This window comes from Mixophyes fleayi, chromosome 1, assembly GCF_038048845.1.
Source record: "Mixophyes fleayi isolate aMixFle1 chromosome 1, aMixFle1.hap1, whole genome shotgun sequence".
Lineage (NCBI taxonomy): Eukaryota > Metazoa > Chordata > Amphibia > Anura > Limnodynastidae > Mixophyes > Mixophyes fleayi.
The window spans coordinates 45,836,399-45,863,404 of NC_134402.1; the positions used below are offsets into that span (position 1 = coordinate 45,836,399).

At 42.6% G+C, this 27,006-nt stretch overlaps 1 protein-coding gene across 2 annotated transcripts in view; it reads left to right on the forward strand.

Annotated features, from left to right (window-relative positions):
- LOC142136854 (uncharacterized) overlaps positions 1-27,006 on the forward strand; it is a 358,937-nt gene that overhangs the window by 155,653 nt on the left and 176,278 nt on the right. For both annotated transcript variants that reach the window (XM_075194706.1, XM_075194707.1), the window contains exons 10-11: positions 9,444-9,647; positions 21,665-21,811. In XM_075194706.1, the coding sequence (XP_075050807.1) occupies positions 9,444-9,647; positions 21,665-21,811 (351 nt within the window). The remainder of the gene's footprint in view (positions 1-9,443; positions 9,648-21,664; positions 21,812-27,006) is intronic.

Consider the following 27,006-nt stretch of genomic DNA (forward strand, 5'->3'; position numbering starts at 1 on the left):
ACGAGACACAAAGCCATTTACACAGACTCTAGCTGTAGGGCAAGAGTACAGTAATCGTACCCACAGAACAAAAACCGGCCCAAACCCAAATTTCAATAGCACCACCCACAAGTACCTCCACTCCACAGAGTCAAAGGCCCTAGCAGCATCTAACGACACCACAACTGCCTCCTCCTCCGCAGGGTGGGGCAACTGCAAATGACAAAAAAGCCTACGCAAATTTATAGCCCTAGATTTTCCCGACATAAAACCAGTTTGGTCAGGGTGCACAATCTCACCAATCACCCGACTTAAACGTGACGCTAACATTTTTGCCAATATTTTAATATCCGTTGTCAATAGCGATTTAGGTCTGTATGATTCTGGGAACAAGGGGTCCTGTCCCGTTTTGGGAATAAGAAATATAAAAGCTTCGACCCCAGATCTCTAAGGCTTGTAAACATTTCTTGCGAACGAGGCACAAAAATCCCCATATGCTTCTTATGCAACTCTATAGGAATCCCGCCTATGCCCGGAGCCCTGCCATTTGGAAACGAGGATATCGCAGCTGCAATCTTCTCATCAGTGATTGACAAATCCAGACTCTCTCTGCTATCTGCACTTAGCTTGGGTAAGGAAACAGCCGCCAAATACATGTCTAAATCAGAATCCGAGTATTCAGCCCTAGATGCATATGCATCTTTAAAATATACATAGAAAACATCACTAATCTCTTCAGTCACAGTATGCACAACACCCAGGGTATCCGTAATTCCCACCACTACAGTCGCCGCCCTCTCTGATCTAGCCAAGTATGCCAGAAACCTGCAACATTTATCCGCTTCATAATATTGAGTATGCCTAGTGAATAGTAACTTACGCCTCAACCTGTCTAGCAAATAGTAGGACCACTCTCGCTGCACCACTAACCAAGCCGGCCTGTCAGAAGCCATATGAGAAGAAAGATATACCTCCTCCAAGCGCAGAACCTCCTTTTCTAACCTATCACCTCACAACCTAGACTCTTTTTTGAAGTAGTTAATACTTCTAATTATGGAACCTCTTAAAAAAGCTTTGAATGTATGCCAATTGAGAGGTGGAGCCACTGTATCAACATTAGTAGCAAAATACCCCTCCAATTGAGACTCTAGTGTATTTCCATATTTCAATAATGTCAACCAAAAAGGGTTAAGTCTCCAAAATACTTGGCCTCAAGAAACATTAATCTTTACAGTTAGTACCAACGGAGAATGATCTGAAATCCCTCTTGGTAAATATGCGACATCCGAGACAGCCGGCAGCAACCCCTTTGATATAAGACTTAAATCAATTCGGAAGAAGGCATTATACGAAGTAGAATAACATGAGAAACAAGCCTCTGCCGGATGTCTCAGACACCACACATCCACCAAGCCCATCTCTTCCATCATATCAGCAAACTTCGATTTTCTAGCATGTGTAGTATCCCCCACCTCCCTCCACCTGTCAAAGTTCGAATCCAACACATTATTGAAATCCCCACAGCAAATCATAGGAGTGTCAGGAGATAGAGAGATGAAGTCACTGCATTTCTTTAAAACTTCACCACTATAAGGGGTCAGGACAGCAAGTTTATACGTTTAGAATCAAAAATACCCCTTTCAAAAACATATCTACCTAATGGGTCGGATTGCACTACTTCCAAAATAAAATGTACTTTTTTATGCATTAGGAGAGATACCCCTCTAGAATGACACATGTGAGTAGCATGATATGCCCATCCAACCCACGGTTTCTTAAGGGCCAACAATTTCCCTCTCACTCAGTGAGGCATATAACATCCGCCTCATACTTTTTTAATTGGGATATGACCAAAGACTGTTTTATTTTATCATTTAGGCCACGAACATTCCAAGTCAGGAAATTAATAAACCCCCTATTCATCTTCCCATTTGCCATAACACCAGGGAATACACATGAGACATTTCCACATAGAAATCAAACCCCTCCAACCCAGGCAGACACCCAGCCACCAGTCAGCCATATTAGCATATACCAAAACAATTAACCTCTACATCTGAAAGTATTTGCATAGAGAAAAAATACCACATTTGACACTGCATTGAACTCTAAGAAACCTACCACTCCCTACCCTATCCAAACAACTCCCCTACCCGTATATCCACCCCCAACTTAGACATACTTGGATCCCATTACAACTACCCCACATCTCCTCAAATAGCGCACACAGCTATCTCCACGTATTTATGGAAACACTGGTATACACTGAAAAAAGGAGAGGGAGATCGCGACCCTTTAAGCAAGGGAAGCCCACAACTGCACCATATTGCTCCTCTAGCACCCCACACCCACCCTATTCACTAGCACCAAATGTAAGATCCAAAAGTTTCAAAAATATCACCTTATGATTAACACCTTCGTAAGCATCCAAATAACTTCTATATTAATCAAAGCATTTCAATATGTATAAACATAAATCAAAGTGATATATATTAACGGAGCATATCTCAAACATTATATCTATAAAAGGCACACAATCTTTAATAGCATCATTACAGTCCAGGAGGTCAATACGTCACCAGGAGCATATTCAATCCGGACAAGGACCTCTAGGAGCTCTCCTATCCAACCAGTGGGTCACCTCCGACGGTGATCCAAAGAAAAGGGTAGTTCCATCTGCAACCACCCGCAGTCTGGCCGGGAAAAGCATAGCATACGGCAATTGCATCTCACGAAGACGACACTTCACCTGTATAAACTGAGCTCTGCTCTTTTGTACATTCACAGAGAAATCAGGAAATAGCTACTCTTTGGTTTTGATACATCAAAGGGCCTTAATCTGAGCTAGGCGCAGAATAGCATCTCGATCCTTGTAATGTAACACCTTGGCAATGAATGTGCGCGGCTGTGCACCAGGAGGCGGCCTCTAAGCCGGGATCCGATGCGCCCTCTCCACCCCAAACTGGACCGTGAACTCCTCTCTGCCGAATGACTGGATCATCCAATTTTTCAAGAATGTCTCCGGAGCATCACTCTCTGCCTTGTCGGAAGACCCACCAGCCGAATATTACTGTGTCTGAGGCGGCCTTCCATGTCTGACATCTTCTGTTTAACCGACACCATCTGAGCCTCCAAACCAGCAACCTTCTGTGGCAAAGGAACTGTAGTATCCTCTAGTATGGAGATGCGGGCCCCCGTCTCTGCCACCCGCTCACGAATCTTCTGAAAATCCTGCCGCATCAATGACAAATCAACCTGCACCTCTCCAATTTTGTCCATTACCTTCTTTTCAGAGGGAGCGATAGCTTTCAGGACCTCCTGAAGAGTAGAATCAGGGAAATCTGAATGTTTGGAAGACTGAGGTACCTGCAGTTCAGGCGCAGGAGTTCCTCCCGAGGCCGTAGCAGTGTTAGAACGGGCATATTTATCCAATCTGCCAGCCGCAGTGGTGCCCGTGGAGTGTTTGCCCATAATGACACCCTCTATGTAAGGCTGTTGATAGATGCACTACTAGATAATATGCAAGCAGCTAAAAGTGATATTCACAGCCAGGGATTGTAGGACTCAAGGGAGAATATAACCCCTTCAGTGAAGGGTCCCTTAAATATATACAGTCCAGCCAGAGCCTCCATGGCACAGGATGTATTCCCTTTCAAACAGATTCCAATAGGCAATAATATTATAGTGGCTGCAGCTTGAATGATATGCGACTGTATTCCAGCCTGCTCTCTGACCACATCTACTTCTCAAGATGGCGCTGAGGCCCGTTCCTCGGCGGGAACTCCAGCACTCAAAGACCCCTCCAGCAGCAGACAGGCAACCTGTCACCACCTAACAGCCACCTCAATGGACTGGTATTTTTTTTTATCACCGCGGACCAGAGGACCAAGCACGTCCGGAAGAATGAATGAACAGCTCCTTCCTGCGCTCGAGACTCCAGCTACAGCACAGCTCCGGGGGATGAGCGCCAAGCACAGCCACCCTGAAACGCAACCACAGACTGAACTTGGACCAGAGCGAACAGAAGGGGCTCCAGCACAGGACCAGGTAAGTTAAAGCAGCCGGTACCACAGGAGGATAGCTACGTTGGATATTTAGGCTGAGGAGCTCCGATGCAAGCACCCTACTCCATTTTCCACCAGGCCACGACCCATTTCCTGGTCTCTTTAGTAAAACTGCTGTGCCATTCTTCTTAAACATATGGCATTAGTGGGGCTACCCACAATCACTGTGTGATTAATTGAGTCTCCAATGTGTGTGTCATTTAGGAAAGGTCTTTCTTAATATCATATGTATGTAGGCACAAACTTAATAGTTAATATACACCATTAATAAATAGATCTTTTAAACATACATTTTGGTAGGAGGGTACCTCTCACGTCAAAGTCAATATAGAGTATACATAAGCTGTCACAGTGAATGAATTAACTGGTGGCAGGAAGTTATGCAGTGTATTAATGAACCAGCTGTCCAAAGCAACTTCCGTTCAACTAAGAGCCACACACTTAGTATGCACGTTATCCTAGTGGTACTTCTCGCTGCAAAAAAAATGATGTTAGATGTACAAAAGTTTTCACATATTTTAGGAGATCCGTTTTGGTATCTCCATTCTTCGGTGTAGTGCCACCTGGGAAAAACAAGCAGGAGCATTTTCTTGCAGCTCCTTAATGCACCCATTTGGAGAGCATATGAGCAGCTGTGAGAAGTGCTAGTATATCATACTGCTCTATACCGGCCCACTTCAACCACTGATTATATATTCATATTGCCCCCATTTTATATAAATACAATAACTTTGCCCCTTAATATAATAAAAAAGAAAAAATGCTCAATATACTATAAATTGATTTTGTGGCCATAATTAATAACTAATGATTTTCCACAATAACTTATCAATCTATTTTAGTGAGTGGTGCCTCCTCTTATGTTATGAATGGCAAGAGATCTCAAACACCGTGTTTGTGCTAACTAGCCTATCAGAAGCATGTATGAAAAAAGCAGTCTAAATTATTGCTGTCTTGTGGTGTTTTTGTGGCGGTTTAGATGTTTTGAAATCGCCATACATCACTGGTGGTTTTACATTCAAGCCTCAAACCACCCTATAGTAAATAGGGTGGTTTGGATCACTAAACCACTAGAAATTTGTGGGAATGTGCGATGATTTCAAAACTGCTGCCAAACACAATTTTTAGTAATTCTACCTTTATTAAGTTTTTCAAAAGTCATTGTTAAAACATAGTGACCCTTCTGGTTTGGGTATTAACACTATAGGACTAGATCATTCACTTTTTGACTCCTCAGTGATGCCTAGGTCTAACATTTTCAGGACCTCCTCTGATATCGCTTATCTCTGGGCTTCCAGAACCCAGTAAGGCTTGAGATGGACCGGCACTCTATAATCAGTTATGATGTCATGTGTTAAAGCCATAGGGCATGAGTCATTATGGAAAGTAAGGCAAAAAAGGACTGAATGTTCTCCGGAACAAACCATGTTACAATGCAAGGCTGTTTTTTTTATCTAGCACACAAATACATGATGGCTTTATTTTTACATTAACATTTAAAGTTGATCTAGGACATGCCCTATCCCAACTATAAATCTGTCCCCACATTTTAAATTTACCTCCCCCCCAATGCAAGATGGTTTTGCCCAGGTGCAAAGTTACTCATTTTTTATGCATTGCTCTCCTTATTGACTTAGGCCCATGGTGCGCTTTGGTAACAGTACCTGGTTCATTTATAAGACCTCTTTACACTCTTGTGATACTGTTAGAGTTTCTGGAATTTTTACTTCTGGAACCTCGATTAATGTAGAGGTAAGATGGAGTGCTCGCGGCAACAAGTGCTTCTCTATCATTTCGTGGCTTAATTAAGTTTACATACTGTTACGAGCCGCGGCTCTCTTCTCCGCGTCCCGGTCGTCGCTATGACGACCAGGACGTCACTTCCGGGTCTTGTCCCGCCGTTGTCTAGGCAACGGTCGGGACGCTGCAGGGCATAGCGCCGCGTCCCGGCATTAGGTGCAGCCGGGCGCACTAATATACAGGTGGCGCTCAGTAGACAGCCCATAGGGCTGATTTGTGTCTCATTGGCTAGTGTTGCATTATAAGGCAGGGAGGGCTTAGCCTCCCTGCTGGTTATAGTTCAGTAGTTCTGTCTGCCAGTCTGTAGCCTGCTCCTGTTCTGTATTGGTGAACAACCTTAGATATTGACTACCCGTGTATGACCCCTTGCCTGTTCTTGGAATTTGAGCCTTTGCCTGTGAGCCTTGACCTCTGCCTGTGTACCAATTCTGAACCTTTGCCTGTGATCCTGATCCGTTGCCTGTCCCTGGAGTCCGAACCATTGCCTGTGACCCTGACCGTGCTGTTTTCTGACACCCCGTCCTGTGCTCCGTCCAGTCTGCAGATCGCTGGTCCGCCGCTGTTCCGTGTACCATCACCTGAACCCGTACGCAGCTGTGCGAGTATAAACTTATACTACTTAGAGTTTAAGACCTGGGGGCATCTGAGTACCTGTGAGCGTAACCAGTCTCTATGGGAAAGGCGGCTGCTATAGGTGAAGACCTCCTACATCTGTTCTATAAGTTTATGCCGCACTAGTTGTCGTAACACATACTATAATTATTCAGGCTTTCTTTTACCTGGCTGGTAAACTCTATAGTTTTACGTCAACCAACTTTTTCCATTATTTCAACTGGCCTTTGCCACTTTGCTAGGAATTTGCTTTACTAAGTAGCTATCCGGACTAACTCTATCCCCAGGGTTAAATGTCCTAACCTTAGCAGACCTATTATACACCCAGCTTTGGGTTTCCTAAGCTTGTTGCATATGTTCCTTAATGATTGACATTATTCCTGCAATTCTATATTGCAGAGTGGTAATATGTTCAATTATACTTCCATAATGAGTATATTCCTGCTCCCAAGTCTCCTTAGCAATGGCCGCCAACCATACAACAAGTCAAAAGAGGCAAGACCTTTCCCAATAGCAAACATTAAATATGATAATATTCATGCTCAGTCCTTCCCATCCTTAGCTATCACTTTAGTTTTAAGCATACTCTTCAAAGTCTTAAACCTTTCAGTCAGACCCTCCATTTGGGGATGATAGACAGTATGTAAGTGTTTCATTTTCTATAACTGACACATTGCCTTCATTATTTTTAACATAAAGGGCGTACCTTGGTCTGTGAGGATTTATTTTTGAATTCCCACCCAGGCAACTACTTACTTTTCACTAAAATGTACTTGTGTCGAGATTTTCCATTAACCACTTTAATATTTCACCTGGTCTTTACTAAGGTGGGACCTCTTAACTGGGATGTAATCATCATCATCATCATTATTTATATAGCGCCAACATATTCCGTAGCGCTTTACAATTGGGGACAAACATAGTAAACTAATAAACAAACTGGGTAAAACGGACAAAGAGGTGAGAAGGCCCTGCTTGCAAGCTTACAATCTATGGGACAATGGGAGTTTGACACATGAGGTTAAGTCTACATTTTGCATTTGACCCAGCCAGACTGCAAAGGTAAAAGTGACTCATAAGCTAAATGATCCTGTCACACAACAATGTAATAAAATTAACGAGTCATACGTCTAAGTCAGTTATATCAAACACTACCTCTTTTTCTCTGCTTTCATCAGCTAACACCACTAAGGAAAAATCAACAGCCTCCTCAGGATTCACCCCTATTGCTTTTAGAGCTTTAACATCTTGAAAGGTTACCGGGTGGATGACAGATTGTATCCTACCAACACCATTTCCCGCAGAAGTTATGGCTTTCTTTCGCCCAAATCACAAATCAGCGGAAAATCTCATTCCAAGATTACACTATGTGCCAGGGACTTAACTACTCCATTTTCATGGCACTTGTAGGGCTTTGGGATAGTTTTTAATGTTAACGTGTACACATCTGAACCTAACATAAGTCCCTTTAAGCTCTCCAGAATCCACCAGACTGGCGTGCGCTACAGTCATTAAACTTCCAGATTCCAATAAGGCTTCCACTTCACACCCTTCTACTTTTATTTTGCATCTGTTTTATCTCTGAGATGGTCTGTGCAGAACAAACAAGGTGGACGAGTGAGGAAAGTTGTGTGGCTGCTCTACAGTCCATTGGCTCAGTAGTGAGGGGACAGTTATCCGCAAAATGGCCTGGTTCCTGGCATCTCCAACACTTTATGGATCGCTTGTCCCTAATGCGAGACACACATTTAGGGTTTAGGGATTTTTTCCCGATTGTAGCCATTACCTCACAAGGGGAATTAGACGGTATATTTGTGATCGTGCATGCTAGTCAGTGGAAAAAGTCCAGTCGTGCACTCATAGGGCCTGTACAGCGCTTACCCCCAAATGAGCTAATATCTTCTTTATCTTAAAGAGTTTGGTTTATCAAAGTAAGCTTTTTTGAGCTCATCGGTCGAAAAAGATGCCTGTCATCTTTTGTAGAGATTTTTGCATCCCTCCCATATGGTGGGGCTTTGCTTTTGAGTGCTTTGTTTGTTCTCTGCCATTAGTGGTAAGGCCTCCTGAAAACTACTATTAATTTGTGTTTGATTGGTACTGGATTGTGCTTGATTGGCTTTGGTTTGTGCCTGATTGGCAGTGGCCTGCACAAAGTGCTGAATCAGTTCCTATATTGGAATCCACTCAAATATCACTGACATTTCTTAGTGAGTTGCAGATATGTTATTGGGGTGAGTTGGCATGAGCAGAATGAAGGATGCCCGGTCTCAAATGGTAAATAAAGTATATGAAGGCATAGGAAATAAAATGATGTAGCCTCATGCCACAATGTTGCTTACGGCTTAAAGTACTCACTACACTTCTTAAATGGTATCCCTAGAAGTAGCGGTGGCAGTGGAGCTGCTCCATGTCTTTCTGCCCTCCACTCCATGGGTACGTTTGGGGCAGAACAACAAAGGCGCGGGAGATGCAACTAGGCCAATAGACCAGGTGGTCTCTCTCTATAGTTAGTTACATAGTTAGTAAAATTGAGAAAACTACTGAGGCCCATGATATGCTATCTTACATAAATTATAATTGTGTTGATCCAGAGGAAGGCAAAACAAAACCCCCAAAGGGGCAGTTTCCTTTTAGCCTCACAGGTTCTAAGTTTCTTGGTGAACTCAAAACTGGCAATTGGATAAATTACCTGGATCAATCACTCCCATAATGTCCTCTACTAATTATAGCTACATTCTTATTGGCACCTTAATTTTCCAATTTTAAGAACCCTTTTTAAAATAAAAAATGAGGAAAAACTATGATTTATAGATCTTTGTGATTGTATAATAGTGAGATTGTAATTCAAAGCTTTATAGAACATATCTTTACATAGACTCAAATCAAGAGGTTTGTTGTATTTTTTTCCTCTTCTTGAATTCTGTGTATTTAAGTTTTTTTGTTTTTAATTTATAGATTAATAATTTCTTCCATTTGAAACCTTTCTAGAGTGCTTTGAGGAAACTGACAAATCCTCCAGAAGAAGATGAAAATAAGGCTGATGAAATCAAAAGGAGGATTGCTGCAGTTAAACAAATTGTAGTCTATTTGCCCTCAAAAATATTACATGGTGGCAAGGAGATACTAGAGATGCCCGGAACAGATAATTCGGATCCAATTGCTATGAATTTTATTAGAAAAGCTCTGTCGGAGGTAAGTCAATGTTTTTAGAGAAAGGCAATTTATCAATCAGTTGTACTTACAAGCATACCTCCCAACATTTCCAATGAGAAATGTAGGACAAAATAGACTACTGAGCTGTCCAAACCATACGCATTTCACACGTAGTCACATTGTATATCTTTCATATAGGTCATGCCCTTTTTAACTGCCAGAACTTAGAACACTCATGCAAAATCGGGAATGTTGACAGATGTACTCTAACACCTTAATTGCCTGTGTGGCAAAAATTACTACTTCACTCCACTATTTTTTTTACCCACATTTACCCAGAATTGTTTTCAGGAAGTGGGGAAAACAGAAATAACTGTTTTCACAGTTACATGTTTGCCATTCCCCAGTGCAAGATTGAAATGGTGTCACCATTTTTCCAAGACAGTCTTGTTTTTGTCACCTGGAAACCCTTGCATAACTAGCCTTTATAAAATGTTCTAAGCTCAATAAATTGTCTTACATAAAGATCAGTGAAATATTTTAGATAAATCTCTACAAATATCGGTGTTTCACACCTGTTAAATTAGTTCACATGGATAATGGTGGACAGTGGTGGTAGAGATAGTGACTATTAATACAGATATGGGATCTGCTTGCATTTTGCTCATGTTAAGGGTTTTTCCTTTATTCAGTGCATAATGCATAATAAATAAATATATATATATATGTGGAAATTAAATAAAAACTCAACCAGGGCTGGTACTAGACCAAATGGAACTTAATGCAAAAACAGTGCTTTGCTGCCTTACCCCAGAAAATGCACCTACATGTACAAGAAAAATATCAGGATATGGATAATTATACACTATAATTGTTCTATGGAATTAGCAGTCTGTCGGGAATCACAGATACAGAAAATCCATGATGGGGTGAGTGTTGTCGGATTTGGGTAGTTGCTGTAATGACTACCACCGACATTCTGATAGTAGGGTCAGAATTTGGTGTAAACAACATGAATCGTCGGATCAATCCTGTCTTTTGTTAACGGTGGAGGCAGGTGGTGGTGGTGTAATGGTGTGGGGAATTTTATCGTGGCACACTTTACACCCCATAATACCAATTGAGCATAGTTTAAATGCCACAGCCTACCTGAGAATTGTTGCTGACCATGTACATCCCTTTATGGCCATAGTCTACCCATTTTCTAATGGCTACTTCCAAGGTATAATGCACCATGTCATAAAGCCCATGTTATCTCAAGCTGGTTTCGCAAACATAACAATGTAGTTCAGTGTACTCCAATGTCCTCTATGGTCACCAGATCCAAAGGACATATTTGGGATGTGGTGGAATGGGAGACGGGAGCAGTGTGGCTGGATCACTTAAAAATGACTTATTATATAAATTATATAAATTTACTCCATCATTGTATTGGAAATGTACTGATGCCATGTTAGAGGAAATATGTTTCTGCAACTGTCTGAAGAAAGGAAATCTCATGCTAATTAAGTTTTTTTTTATCTGTGAGTGATCAACACTTTTTTAGTCTGAATACACAGCAGGTGGTCTTTACTTTTATTCTGTCTTGTTAAAAAGAACTACATGAATAATGCAACCAGCAAGTAATTTAGGGAACTACAGATTGATGTGAATTTATTAAATCCAAGGTTAGAAAAATATTCCATCCTGAAGCTAAATATCTGTTATAATATCTCAGACGTTGTGGTGCCAGTTAGGAAAGGGGGCTGGGTTACTCTCTTCCAACATGTGTATCAGAAACAGTATATAAGATCTGCATTTTGCATTTTAACTGTATTATACCATCTGTACTTCTGGATAATCACTAGTACCTTTAACTAGTGTTTAATGGTCCTTGTAAGGACCCCTTGAGGAAATAAATGTTACTGCTTGGAAATTCTGCCCGACGCATATGCATATATACAACTACACCCCCTAATATGTCTTCTGGGATCCAATGTTAAAAATCTTTAGAAATTTTTGTCCAAGTCCATCCAGTGGAATGATCAGAACTGTTATGACTCGCCGGGCTTTCTGTCAGAGTAACTAGATAGATAAGTAGATAGTTCGTTAGGCATAGGTGGGTAGGCAGTTAGGTAGTTAGATAGCCACATTGGGTGTTTAGATAGGTAGTTAGTTAAGTTCTTAGATAGATTAGATAGATTTGTTTTGGTAGATTAGATATGCAGATAGTTTAGATAGGTACTTAGATAGGGTCAGTCTGTTCTTTGTCAGAATCTGCCCTTAATCATGCTGTTAATTCCTATGTTGTGACTCACCTGGCCAGCCTGTTTCTCTGAGCCTACTCACCTGGCTTCCTCATTATCACTTGCAGCCTATTGGTTCTGCTCTCCTTAAATAGCCAGCTAATCCTCTGCAGGATTGCCGGTAATACGTTTACAATAGTGTTCTGCTTCCTTGTGTTTTCCCTGTTACCTGTTCCTGTTGTTTCATGCAGGCTTAGTGTATCCCCGTGTACCAGACCATTTCCGTTCCTGTCTACTCTTCATTGGATTTCCCTGTGTACCGACTCATCTCTGCTTTGACTATTCTCCTGTGTTGATATCCTGTGTACCAGACCTGATTCTGTTCCTGACTATTCTACTATCTACTCACCAGTTCCAGTCAACTATCTCCTGGACCCCAGTAAAGTTGTGCTCCCAGGCATGGTTCCGGCGTGATCTACAGCTCCTCTGCTTATCCTAACCTTATACGAAGACACAGCCCCTGCAGCATCTCTGCGCTCAGATTTCTACTATCTTCCTCTGGCTCCGGACTCAACCTTTCCACAGGTACTTTTAGTAAGAACTGTTTTCCTCAATCTCCGGATTCTCACTGGTACTGTGGGTTGTATTTACCCCTGGAAACCGCCTAAGAACTGTTTCCCTAAAATCTCTGGACCCTCACCGATACTGTGGGTTGTAGTTAACCCTGGAAACCGCCTAAGAACTGTTTCCCTAAAATCTCCGGACTTTCACTGTACTGTACACGGTACTGTGGGTTGTAGTTACCATTGGCAACTGCCTACGTTCAGTTTCATAATCTTTACCTATCACTGCAAGTTCCGTTCCTTTCCGGACAAGCACCGGTACAGAAGTTGCTGTGTAGCAGGGGACTTCTCTATCAGCTGTTCCTATATTATTCCAATGGTCATGTGTGATATATCAGTATTGACACCATCCACTCGTTGTCTCACCTGACTCCCTCCTGCACATCCTACTCTACGGCCTCGGTAACTCTATTCCTGGGTTCTCCCCAGTCAGTGCACATCTCACGACCCTCTGTCTGTCTGCAGCCAAGTCTGTCCCCACCACTAGGGGCAACAGTGAACACCAGACTTTCGGAGCAGACTACAGGTTTTGCTGTACTGGCTGGAGGGTTTCCTAACATTATTACCTGCCAAAACCTCATACCCAGACTGTACTATAAATATAATGGATCCTGGACATCAGGCTATGGCCCAGCTCTTTAATACCCTGATCCAAAATTTGACTCAATCCCTACAGGAACTTTCCATTCAGGTCACTACCCAAAAGGGCATCACCCGAAACCCCCGTATCCTCAGGGACGCTCCTGTAGAACCACGGTTAAACTTGCCAGACCGCTTCTCAGGAGACCGTAAGATATTCTGGAACTTCAAGAAGGGCTGCAAGTTGTACTTTAAATTTACACCTACCACTTCGGGATCTGAGATTCAACGCATGGGTATTGTTATATCCCTTATCCAGGGAGATCCGCAGTCCTGGGCCTTCAGCCTCAAACCAGAGCATTCCTGTCTTCCTTCAGTGGATTTGTTTTTTGAGGCTCTGGGACTTTTGTACGATGACCCTGACTGAGTGGCATCAGCACAAGCACACCTACGGTCATTAAGACAAGGGGCTCGGTCGGTTGAGATTTATTGTGCTGAATTTCGTCTGTGGTCTATCGACACGTTGTGGAACTATCCAGCACTCAGACACCAGTTTCGGTTAGGCCTGTCAGACCCTCTCAATGACTCACTTGTCTATTATCCATTCCCAGAGACTCTTGAGGGCTTCATGAGGGTGGTCATCAGGATCAACCAATGCTTAAGAGAAAGGCGAATGGAGAAGGATCGTGGGTCCTCAGCTTCCTGAGATATATTTCTTCCCAGAACTCCAGATCTAATGGAACCTATGCAAATTGGTACTCTCCTTTGTCTCTCGAGGAAATATCTAGAAGACAGAGGCAGGGTCTCTGTATTTACTGTGGTCTCAAAGGACACTTTATTCAGACCTGCCCAAGCAAGTCAGGAAAAGACCGGACCTAAACAAGACTGAAGAGGTGCGTTTAGGTATCCAGCTGGTCTCTTCACAAAATTCTCTTTTAGTTCCTGCTACTCTGACATTTAAGAATAAAAGTATTCCACTCAAGGCTTTTCTAGACAGTGGTGCAGTAGGTAACTTCCTCGACATTGATGTCGCTAAATAGTTTCACATTCCGTTGCTTGAGATGGAGAATGTCATCACCGCCTGCGGGCTAGATGGAAGTCCTATGGCGAGAGCTCGTATCCGATTCCACACTCCTCCACTCTCTCTAACTATTGGGGCTCTTCATACAGAGCTGATATCATTCTATTTGATTAGTTGTGCATCTGTCCCATTGATCTTGGGACACCCGTGGTTATCTACTCATAACCCTGTTCTAGACTGGAAGCAAGGGGAGATTCTTCGTTAGAGTTCCTCATGTTCTGCCTCTTGTCTCTCCCTGCCTCTATGTCTTACTCAGCCTGTGGATTCTCTTCTGCCCAACTTCCTAAGTGAATTTTCTGATGTATTCTCCAAGAAAAAGGCAGATTCTCTACCTCCACATCGTTCCTACGATTGTGGTATCGATCTCTTGCCTAAAGCTATTTTACCTAAAAGTAGACTCTACTCTTTGTCCTCGGTGGAAACTAAAGCCATGGAAGTATACAGTACGGAGAATTTACAAAAAGGCTTTATTAGGCCATCCAAGTCATCCTTGGGAGCTGGATTCTTTTTCGTGGCCAAAAAGGATGGTACCCTGCGGCCATGCATAGATTATAGAGGGTTAAATGCCATTACTATCAAGAACTTGTACCCACTCCCCCTAATTTCCGGGTTATTCGATCAAGTACGAGAAGCTCAGATATTTTCCAAAATCGACTTAAGAGGTGCTTAGAACTTGATCTGTATACGTTCTGGAGACGAATGGAAGACAGCTTTCAATACTCTTGCTGGTCACTATGAATATTGCGTCATGCCTTTTGGGCTTTGTAATGCCCCAGCAGTCTTCCAAGACCTTATTAATGACGTGCTCCAAGAATTCCTGGGGAAGTTCGTGGTCGTCTACCTGGACGATATCCTTGTGTATTCCTCTTCCCGTGAAGAGCACATCATTCACATCAAGAAGGAAAATCAACTCTTTGCAAAACTAAATAAGTGTGAGTTCTGTGTCACCAAGATCACCTTCCTGGGTTATGTTATATCTCCCTTGGGCTTCGCTATTGATCCCAGTAAGGTGCATGCTGTTTTAGAGTGGGTTCAACCTTCAAGTCTAAAGGCAGTTCAACGCTTTCTAAGTTTTGCAAACTATTATAGGCATTTCATTAATTCTTTCTTCATCATCGTGGCTCTTATCACCGATCTTACACGGAAAGGAGCAAATCCAAACAATTGGACCCCACAAGCAATCAAAGCTTTTGAGACCTTAAAACATGCCTTTTCCTCAGCTCCAGTTCTACGTCATCCTGACCCGAAGCTACCATTCTTTGTTGATGTTGACGCCTCTGATATTGGGGTTGGTGCCGTGCTCTCTCAGGTTTCGCTGGACAATAATAGACTTCATCCGTGTGCCTACCTTTCCCGAAAATTCTCCCCAGCTGAAATCAACTATGACGTGGGCAATCGGGAGTTGTTAGCCATCAAGTGGCCATTCGATGACTGGAGACACTGGCTCGAAGATTCCACCCACCAGATCACTGTATACACAGACCACAAAAACCTCATTTACATCCAATCCTCTGAAAGACTGAATTCCAGGCAAGCCCGATGGGCCCTGTTCTTCACTCGATTCCAATTTCTGATCACGTATAGACCTGGCTCAAAAAATATCAAAGCAGATGCGCTTTCACAATCTTTACCTATCACTGCAAGTTCCGTTCCTTTCCGGACAAGCACCGGTACAGAAGTTGCTGTGTAGCAGGGGACTTCTCTATCAGCTGTTCCTATATAATTCCAATGGTCATGTGTGATATATCAGTATTGACACCATCCACTCGTTGCCTCACCTGACTCCCTCCTGCACTTCCTACTCTACGGCCTCGGTAACTCTATTCCTGGGTTCTCCCCAGTCAGTGCACATCTCACGACCCTCTGTCTGTCTGCAGCCAAGTCTGTCCCCACCACTAGGGGCAACAGTGAACACCAGACTTTCGGAGCAGACTACAGGTTTTGCTGTACTGGCTGGAGGGTTTCCTAACATTATTACCGGCCAAAACCTCATACCCAGACTGTACCTAGAAAAATATAATGGATCCTGGACATCAGGCTATGGCCCAGTTCTTTAATACCCTGATCCAAAATTTGACTCAATCCCTACAGGAACTTTCCATTTGGGTCACTACCCAAGAGGGCATCACCCGAAACCCCCGTATCCTCAGGGACGTTCCTGTAGAACCACGTCTCAACTTGCCAGACCGCTTCTCAGGAGACCGTAAGATATTCCGGAACTTCAAGAAGGAATGCAAGTTGTACTTTAAATTTACACCTACCACTTCGGGATCCGAGATTCAACGCATGGGTATTGTTATATCCCTTATCCAGGGAGATCCGCAGTTTGTACGATGACCCTGACTGAGTGGATTTATTGTGCTGAATTTCGTCGGTGGTCTATCGACACGTTGTGGAACTATCCAGCACTCAGACACCAGTTTCGGTTAGGCCTGTCAGACCCTCTCAAGGACTCACTTGTCCATTATCCAGTCCCAGAGACTCTTGAGGACTTCATGAGGGTGGTCATCAGGATCAACCGATGCTTAAGAGAAAGACGAATGGAGAAGGATCATGGGTCCTCAGCTTCCTGAGATATATTTCTTCCCAGAACTCCAGATCTAATGGAACCTATGCAAATTGGTACTCTTCTTTGTCTCACGAGGAAATATCTAGAAGACAGAGGCAGGGTCTCTGTATTTATTGTGGTCTCAAAGGACACTTTATTCAGACCTGCCCAAGCAAGTCAGGAAAAGACCGGACCTAAACAAGACTGAAGAGGTGCGTTTAGGTATCCAGCTGGTCTCTTCACAAAATTCTCTTTTAGTTCCTGCTACTCTGCCCGATGGGCCCTGTTCTTCACTCGATTCCAATTTCTGATCACGTATAGACCTGGCTCAAAAAATATCAAAGCAGATGCGCTTTCACGCAGCTTCCAATCACTGCAAGAGATGCCTATCATTCCGGATCAAAACATCATTGTTGGACTCACTCAAGACTTTCAGTCTTCACTCCGCTTCCAGGATCAAGCCCCTGCAAATACTCCAGCACACCTCTTATTTTTTTCCGTTTTCCAGACCAAAGTTCCTAGAAACCAACCCATGGGAGAACTCCTGCCACTGTCTATTACTCATAAGCCTAGGTCTCACATTTCAATGGATTTCGTGGTGGACCTCCCTGAGTCTCCTGGATGCAATACAATATGAGTAATTGTCGACCGATTCAGCAAACAAGCCCACTTTGTTCCACTCTCTCGGCTTCCCAATACCAAAGCTCTTTCGAATCTATTTGGGAGGCACATCGTCAGACTGCACGGTCTTCCAGAGGACATCTTTTCTGAAAGAGGCCCACAGTTCATCGCTGACTTCTGAAATTTTTTTTGCCTTTCCCTTAGCATTAATGTCAGTTTGTCCTCTGGATATCATCCTTAATATGATGGTCAGATGGAAAAAGTGAATCAGTGCATGGAACAATATTTGCGTTGCAATATCGCTAAAATGCACAACAACTGGACGGAATGTTTACCCTGGGCAGAATTTGCTTACAATAACACTTGTCATTCTGCTTCCGGTGTTTCCCCTTTCTACTGCAATATGGGGTTCCATCCTCATTGCAATTCAATTTCTCAAGTTCCAAGTTCAGATACACCTAGCCCTAGATCTCCTGCTCATAATCTAAGGGCAATCTGGAGAAAGGTCCATTCTGCTCTTCACGCTGCCTCCATTACCTCTAAACGATTTGCTGACTGACACCATATCCCGTGCTCATTTAAAGTCGGAGATCGAGTTTGGTTATCCACTAAAAATATCAAATTTAGACAGCCATCTTGAAAATTCGAGCCTCAGTACATCAGGCCATTCAAGATCATCAAAAGAATCAATCAAGTAGCTTTTCGATTGGAGTTGCCCAAATCCTTGGGGATACTAACAACATTTCATTGTTCACTGTTCAAACCAGTTATATTTCCCCCCAGTTTCTCACCCAGAGTCCCGACTAAACCTCCCCCGATTATGATCGAAGGAGAACCTGAGTTTGAAATAGAGAAAATCCTGGACTCTAAGCTTAGGAGAGGCCAGCTCCATTTCCTGGTCCACTGGAAAGGTTTTGGTCCAGAGGAAAGATCATGGATTTCTAGTGCTGATATCCATGCGGATAGGCTCAAGTTTGACTTTTTTAAAGAGTTTCCCAAGAAACCAGGTTTTAGGGGTTTCCTAACCCCTCGTCAAGGGAGGGGGTACTGTTATGACTTGCTGGGCTCTCTGTCAGAGTAACTAGATAGATAGGTAGATAGTTAGGGGTAGGTAGTTAGCCACATTGGGTGTTTAGATAGGTAGTTAGTTTAGTTCTTAAGCTGGGTACACACTGAAGAATTGTTCAGACCGATGTGCTATCTCAAACGATTATACTTACGACTTAAGGTCCGATCGGTCTGACGATTCATGCATACACGACATGATTTACCTTCAGATCTGTGCTCTTCATCTGGTCCTTTGTCTGGTCCTGTAGTCCGGAGAATGACAGCACAATATTCATTCATTCACTACTGTCACATTGTCACACTGATTAAAACTGCCTTGTTATAGCTATCCACATGTCCGAACGAATTTCGTTAGCTTCTGTGACTCTGAAATGAAATATTCAGTCTCAGAACGAACAAATGAATTATTCCTTCTACAGCACTCTCTACATTTATTCACTCTGACATTCAGTGCTAACATCGGCTGAAAAGAGCCCAACCCTGTAAACTCTATAGAGATCGTCAGCATGAATGCATACACACTACATGATCGTTAGGTGATTGATCAGAAAAAATTGAACGGTACGACCAACCAAATGAGGCGATAATCGTCTATTTGGGCAGACTTTCGACCATTGTGTCAATACACACACTGACCCGACTTTCGAACGACCGGTCGTATGTTGACTGGTTGAGCCGATATTGGACAAAAACCCTGTAGTGTGTACCCAGCTTTAGATTAGATAGATTAGTTTAGGTAGATTAGATAGGCAGATAGATTAGCTAGATAGATTAGATAGGTACTTTAATAGGGTCAGTTAGGTCTGTTCTCTGTCAGAATGTAGTGACTCACCTGGCCAGCCTGTTTCTCTGAGCCCACTCACCTGGCTTTCTCATTATCACTTGCAGCCTATTGGTTCTGCTCTCCTTAAATAGCCAGCTAATCCTCTGCAGGATTGCCGGTGATACGTTTACCATAGTGTTCTGCTCCCTTGTGTTTTCCCTGTTACCTGTTGCTGTTGTTTCCTGCCGGCTTAGTGTATCCCCGTGAACCAGACCGTTTCCGTTCCTGTCTACTCTTCATTGGATTTTCCTGTGTACCAACTCGGCTCTGTTTTGATTCTTCTCCTGTGTTGATATCCCTTGTACCAGACCTGATTCTGTTCCTGACTATTCTACTATCTACTCACCAGTTATAGTCAGCTATCTCCTGGACCCCGGTAAAGTCGTGCTCCCAGGCATGGCTCCGGCGTGATCTACAGCTCCTCTGCTCATCCTAACCTTTTACGGAGACACAAACCCTGCAGCATCTCTGCACTCAGATTTCTACTATCTTTCTCTGGCTCCAGACTCAACCTTCCCACAGGTACTTTTGACTGTTTACATATATCACCATGTGCCTGTAATTGTAGTTACCCCTGGCAACCGCCTAAGAACTGTTTTCCTCAAATCTCTGGACTCACACCGGTACTGTGGTTTGTAGATACCCCTGACAACTGCCTAAGAACTGCTTCCCCTAAATCTCTGGACTCTCACCGGTACTGGGGGTTGCAGTTACCCCTGGCAACGGCCTAAGAACTGTTTTCCTCAATCTCTGGACTCTCACCTGTACTGTGGGTTGTAGTTACCATTGGCAACTGCCTATGTTCAGTTTCATAATCTTTACCTTTCACTGCAAGTTCCGTTCCTTTCCAGACAAGCACCGGTACAGAAGTTGCTGTGTAGCAGGGGACTTCTCTATCAGCAGTTCCTATATTATTCCAGTGGCCACATGTCATATATCATCTTGACACCATCCACTGGGTTCTCCCCAGTCAGTGCATATCTCACGACCCTCTGTCTGTCTGTCTGTCTGTCTGCAGCCAAGTCTGTCCCCACCACTAGGGGCAACAGTGAACACCAGACTTTCGGAGCAGCCCCCATGTTTTGCTGTACTGGCTAGAGGGGTTCCTAACAAGAACAGGCCCTGTGTGTCAAACTTCTGGACTGTGTGCAGCAAAGGGAGGTGGTCCCTAAACCCCTTAAATCTGTCCGGGATCCAACTGGACTACCTCACGTTGGTTTCATCTGAATCAGTTCAGGGATGACTCTCCTACAAACAAACAAACTACTTTTATATATAAGAGAGATATGTGCTCTGAGCTATCCATATCTTATTGACTATGTGCTCTGCCATAGCACTCAACTTATCACTCAGCATCTTTACTCAATTTTGTAAACCTTATTTTTCCTTTATGTCTCTTGGCAGTTCTCTCTCGCACTCTCACTTCTCATGGACCTGAGAACATAATCACTCTCACTGAGCTCCCAATCTCTTACTTTCAATACAGACACTCAGGGTCCTTACCATAACACAGAACTTGTCTCACCCTTCTGAGAAACTGAATTTCGGTTGTGAACACCATTAACATTCTTGTATAAATGGGTTGCTGTGTGCATCAATCAATACGTGCAAACTTTGGAGTGCTTGAAAAATGTAATGCAATATATGAGTTACAATTTGTGAAAGCAGTTTTGGGCTATAAGCTAAATCTGCCTATGTACCATCATGTAAATATTGACTTCAAAACATTTTTGAATTTAAGTTTGAGCTGCTGATGTCACTTCTCCATTTTGCTAATTGCTGTGTGTGATGGTGTATAAATTGGGGACCTGTAGAGTGAATAAGAAACATCTCTACCCCATTGCCCCTCACAAACTTAATAGGGGGTCTCAATAATGGTAAGATCTATTTCTATGTTTTAATAACAGTTGTCTCTGCCTTTTATATTCCAAATAGTTTGCTGTGTTTTTGCTTTTATATTTATAATGCCCTCTGTTGCTGCTATGACAATTAGCAAATTTTAATCACCTACCTAGGTCCCCATTTTCATCCATAGTCAGGTTACATGAGATGTGGTAATCTGTAAAAGCTGTGATAACCCTACATACCGATATCAAATAGTAAACTGTGTCAAAGGGATTGGTGCCCTATCATTTGTTTTACACTTCAACAACATATTTGAAACTCCACTATTGTTACACTTAAGCTGGAAAGCTGCTTGCAAAGTTTGATGCTCCTTTTTAGCTGTACAATATAGCTATATATATATATATATATATATATATATATATATATATATATATATATATACACACATATATATATATACATATATATATATATATATATATACATATATATATGAGACAGTTGTCCATGTGGGTGATACATGGACATTTTGGTCTCTATTGTTCATTATACTGAATGTATGTTTATCTAGATATTGTAATTCTAGATTATTTTGTGTTACTAAATCATTTTTTCTAAGGTGCATATTTATGTTATGCAGGTGAATGCAGTTATTCTCATAACAGAAAATGGCTTCAAGTTATGTGGAAAAGAAGTTAAAGACATATTGTTTGACAGCAAATTTCCACAAACATATAAGAATGACCCAGACAGTGGCAAACTTATGCTCCTTACATACCCAGAAAAGGTATGTATGACATATTTCAGGTTTCATATGGATATACTACATTTTATTTTTGCAAGGAACAAATTAAGTCATTGTATAAATCCACTGTACCCTCTTATAAATAGATGGTTCATTGATGCATATTATATACTATTTATATATAAGTTAACCCGTGCATGATACTCATGCATTCTAGTCAAATCAAGCTACTTAAGGTGTTAAAAAGGTTCTTGTCATCTTCATCGCCACACACACACACACCGCTAGGCTTTTATATATTAGATAATGCTAAGAATTTAGTAGGTCAGTGTAGTATATACCTCCGCCCAGCAGGTGGCGCTGCAGCTTGAGCACTCTGTCACCCGGTATTTCTTCCACACACACACACACACTAACACACGCCGCTAGGCTTTTATATATTAGATTTTATATATATATATACATATATATATATATATATATATATATATATATATATATATATATATATATATATATATATTAGAGATGCTCACTGACCCCCGTGTTTTGGTTTTGGTTTTGGATCTGGATTACCGTCATGTTTTGGTTTGTTTTTGTTTTGCCAAACCGCCCTTGCGTGTTTTGGTTTTGCTTTTGTTTAGTTTTGTTTTGCAATTTTGTTTAAAAATCAATGTTTTTGGGCATAAAATAACCACATTTAGTGCTCCACCTGGATTAGTAATATAATTGTAAAGCTAATAAATTATGAAAAAAAACAGTTTAATTCCTGGTAGGCCGTCATTAATTCTACACACAAATCAGATTGTCTTCCTCTTCATCTATGCATATTGGCAATGCAGCCATCGTCTTTGGGTGTATATTACACCCTACACTTAAAGTTAAATATGTAAACAAATGGACAAATGCAGTTTGGTTTCTGTCTCTATAGGCCCCTCTCCACTTGTAAAAAAGAGTTAAAAATTCAGCCGTTATAGACTGTACAATATTAATTGAAACGGACAAAGCCAGTGTCACGAAGGAATTCAGTAGATGCAGCGAATCCTAGAGGTTCGTACAGCTTTATACTACTCCAGCAGGGCACGGAGTCTAACGAGGAGACGGTGTTCACCAGGAACCGCCGCAAAGCAGTATGGGCTTAGCCGCGTCTGCCTCACAGGTCGCGGTCCCCACTAAGAGTACTGTACGGAAGCCCTTGGGAAGGCTACAGGAAATAGCACCGTAGGAGGAGTGGTTAGCGCTGTAGACAACTGTAGCGTAGATGCAGGAGATGAGCGTCAGCTCTGCAGGCCACTGTGTAGCAGATGAAGCAGGAGGTGAGCGTCACCTCTGCAGGTGAGAGTAGAGTAGATTCAGGAGATGAGCGTCAGCTCTGCAGGTCACTGTGTGGCAGATGAAGCAGGAGGTGAGCGTCAGCTCTGCAGGCGAGTGTAGAGTAGATTCAGGAGATGAGCGTCAGCTCTGCAGGCCACTGTGTGGCAGATGAAGCAGGAGGTAAGCGTCAGCTCTGCAGGCGAGTGTAGAGTAGATTCAGGAAATGAGCGTCAGCTCTGCAGACGAGAGGATAGAGAATGCAGCAGGACATGTAGGGAAGCCACTCCTATCACCAGGAGGTGACTCAAAGAACAGGTACTGAAGAAAGTGAGGAGGTGCCCAGCGGGAAGCGGAGCGCCGAGGACAGGTAAGTCTGCCAGGTGTCGGGTGCACTGCCCGAACACCTGGCGCGTGATAGCCAGTTTGGGGTCAGTCTGTGTATGATACCCTACCCTTATTGAGAAATTGCCAAAACAGCAGCCTTTCAAGGCGGTACGTGATATAGAAATGCCCCAAGTCCCTTTCCTCTTTGGGGGTAGATTGCACTCTACACTTAAATAGAAAGTTTTAAAAAGATGTTATCGTCATCATCATCAGCTTCATCCTCACCCTCATCAATGTGTACGTCATCATCACAGACTATCAATTCATCGCCGCTTGAATCCGCCATTAGAGAACTGTCAGTGCTTGGATGTCTTGGATGGCGAAGGCTTTCCTCGTGGAAGATGTAGTTCATTTTTATAAACATCATTTTCCCCACATTTTTTGGAAGTAACCTTCTACGGTGATCACTGACTAAGTTCCCGGCTGTGCTGAATACTCGTTCAGAGTAAAAACTGGAGGGTGGGCAGCTTAAGTATTGCAAAGCAAGTTTGTAAATGGGTTTCCAAATGGCCTGCTTTTCTTCCCAGTAAGGAAAGGGACTGTCTAACATTTCCATATCAATTACCTCTTGAAAATAATCCTCCACCATCCTTTGCATGTTAATACTTGGATTGGATGGAGTTATGGGCAAGGTCACACATTTTTTTGAAAAATCCTTCAAACCAGCCCAGATGTTAAACTGTACTATTCTACCCCCTGTGTCTTCCCTGCCTCGCTTTGGAAAATTTAATTTTCTACGAGCAGCAGCTGCTTGAGAAACTGAAGGAGGACAAATTGTGAAGCCAAGGCCCAGTTCAGCGGACAACTTGCTGAGCAATAGCTCCTTGCAAAATTTCACATCTCGGTCATTTTGAAGCAAAGACTCAATGTAGGTCCTAAACCTTGTATGAAGCACAGTGGCCAAAACCTAGTGATCCGAGTTCAAGATCTTAATAACTCGAGGATCATTGTGAAGCAAATTAAGTACTTGATCGACAAGGCCAACATACTTTGCGGAATTGCTTGATTTAATCTCCTCCTTCAGTTTCTCAAGCTGCTTTTCCAATAGTCTAATTAAAGGAATGACTTGGCTCAAGCTAGCAGAGTCTGCACTCACTTCACACGTCACAACTTCAAATGGTTTCAGCACCATGCACAGCACTGAAAGGATTCCCCTTTGTGCAAGAGTGAAATACATGCCCCCTCCTTTCCCAATGTCATGGCTTGTGCAAGATGCTTGGATAGCTTTGCGCTGTTCCTCCATCCTCTGAAGCATGTACAGGGTGGAATTCCACCTAGTTAACACCTCTTGCTTAAGTTGGTGGCAGGGCAAGTTAAATTGTTCTTGGAGCTGCTGCAATCTCCTACATGCTGTGACAGAATGCCTGAAATGGCCTGAAATTTTACGGGCCACCTAAAGCATCTCCTGCACCTCACAGTTATTTCTTAGGAAGCTCTGCACTACCAAGTTGATGGTGTGAGCAAAACAGGGAATGGGTGATGGAATTCACCCAGCTGTAATGCTCGCACTATATTGTTGGCGTTATCAGAAATGACATATCCTGGGGAGAGTCCAAGTGGTGCAAGCCATGTATCACATCTCTTAGTTTGCGTAACAAAGTGTCAGCTGTATGCCTGTTAGTGAAGCCGGTGAAGGCGAATGACCAACCCAGTGGGCTGTCACAGTCATACAGTTTTTGGTTTGCCCACTTCCACTTGTCCACATATCTGTGGTTAAGTGGACAGTGGGTAGAATGGCATTTTTTAGCGCAATCTCTACATCTGTACACACTTTTTGGTATAGTTGTGGAATAGCTTTACGGGAAAACTGGTGTCGCGATGGAATTCTGTAACGCGGACACAAAACCTCAATTAACTGTGAAAAACCAGCTGCGTTTGTTGTGGATATTGGACGCAGATCTAACACTAACATGGCAGCCATGGCGTCTGTGATTTACTTGGCGACTGGCTGACTGCTGTCATATTTGCTTCCCCTAGCAAATGATTGTTTCACAGTTAATTGTTGAAATGTAGGACTGCTCTTTTTCTTGGCCTTCCTCTGATGATTCACCCCCAGCAGCAGCATGGGGTTTATAGCTATTTACTGCATACTAAACCAATTAGTGCTAATTGATCTCACAATCTCAAGTGAGGTCTGGATTATTATCATCAGACCTCTTATCTTCCTAGATAGAGAATTGTAGTCTTTGGAATCACTACAGAAGGAAGAAACCTGAGATAGTTAGTAATATATTAAGTAGTATAAGACCCACTATCATATGGGCTATTCCTATATTCATCTATATGATATATAAACAATTATTCTGGATTAAGAGTTCTTCCAGTGCATTTTTAAATCACTTTATGCACTATAGTCACTTTGTATTTCACTAGTCTTATTATTTTAGAATGTAATAAAAGCTAAGTTTTAACACTCAATGTATGGTACAATATATTCCTACGACTCTGGAGAGTTGTAGTCCATCTATTTCAAATACCAACCTTTTCTTCTTTTTTCTATAAAGTTACTATATTTTGGTATTATTAGATAGCACACCTCTTATTTCTACTAAGAGAAGAATATGAAGGAAATAGATATTAAAAGAAAGGAGGGAAACTCCCAATAATCTGTGCGATTGATTTTTTTAAAAGGATTCATCCCCAGCAGTAGCAACAGCAGCAGCAGTGGGACTAACGCTTTCTTCAGAGGAATCAATTTTAGTGCAGGAGTCATCCAGCCTTAATAAGTGGGATGCAGGGCTAACTCCGAGCGCTACTGAGGATGTTGATGAGGATGGTGTCGTGGGTGTATTTTGTAGCCGTCGGGATGTCGGTGACCGAAGGGTCCTAGCTGATGGAGTGCTTGTAGTTTTTTTGGAAGAACTTTCAGCTTTTCCCAACACTTTGCCATGAACCCTCGTCAAATGGCGTAACATAGACGAGGTTCCAAGATGGTTAAGGTCCCTCTCTCGACTGACTGTGGCTTGACATACACTACTATTGGCTATACAATTGTTTGGATTTGGGTATAAATAATTCCACACATAAAAAGTGGATTTTTTTGTTTTATGCCCAGGCATGACAATGGCCTTTTTCCTGTCATGTGCCAGAACTGCTGCCACTGGTGCAGGATTTACACAAACAACCACATCCTCATCAACATCCTCATTAGCGCCCTTGTCACTTACACAAATCTCCCCCTTATCCTCTTCTAATTCCAAAGTGGCATCCTCAATTTGTGTATCACCGGCTGCACTCGGGCTGTTCAGGTACACATCAGTAGAACTGCTGAAAGGGCCCTTCTTTATGGGTACACCAACAGAATGCTCACGATTAGACATACCACTGGTGGATGGACTCTCCACAGGGATTGTTGTCATTTCTGATTCAGAGCATACATTATCCTCTAATGCCTTACTGTTTTCTTGCAGCTCGGCTTTCACGCGTAACAGTAGTTGTGCACCACTTTTAGACTCCAAATTACTTGGTCTTGCTTGGTCACGAGTGACCGTACAGGAAGAAGGCTCGGTAAGATTTTTTGATCTGCCACTAATAGAGAA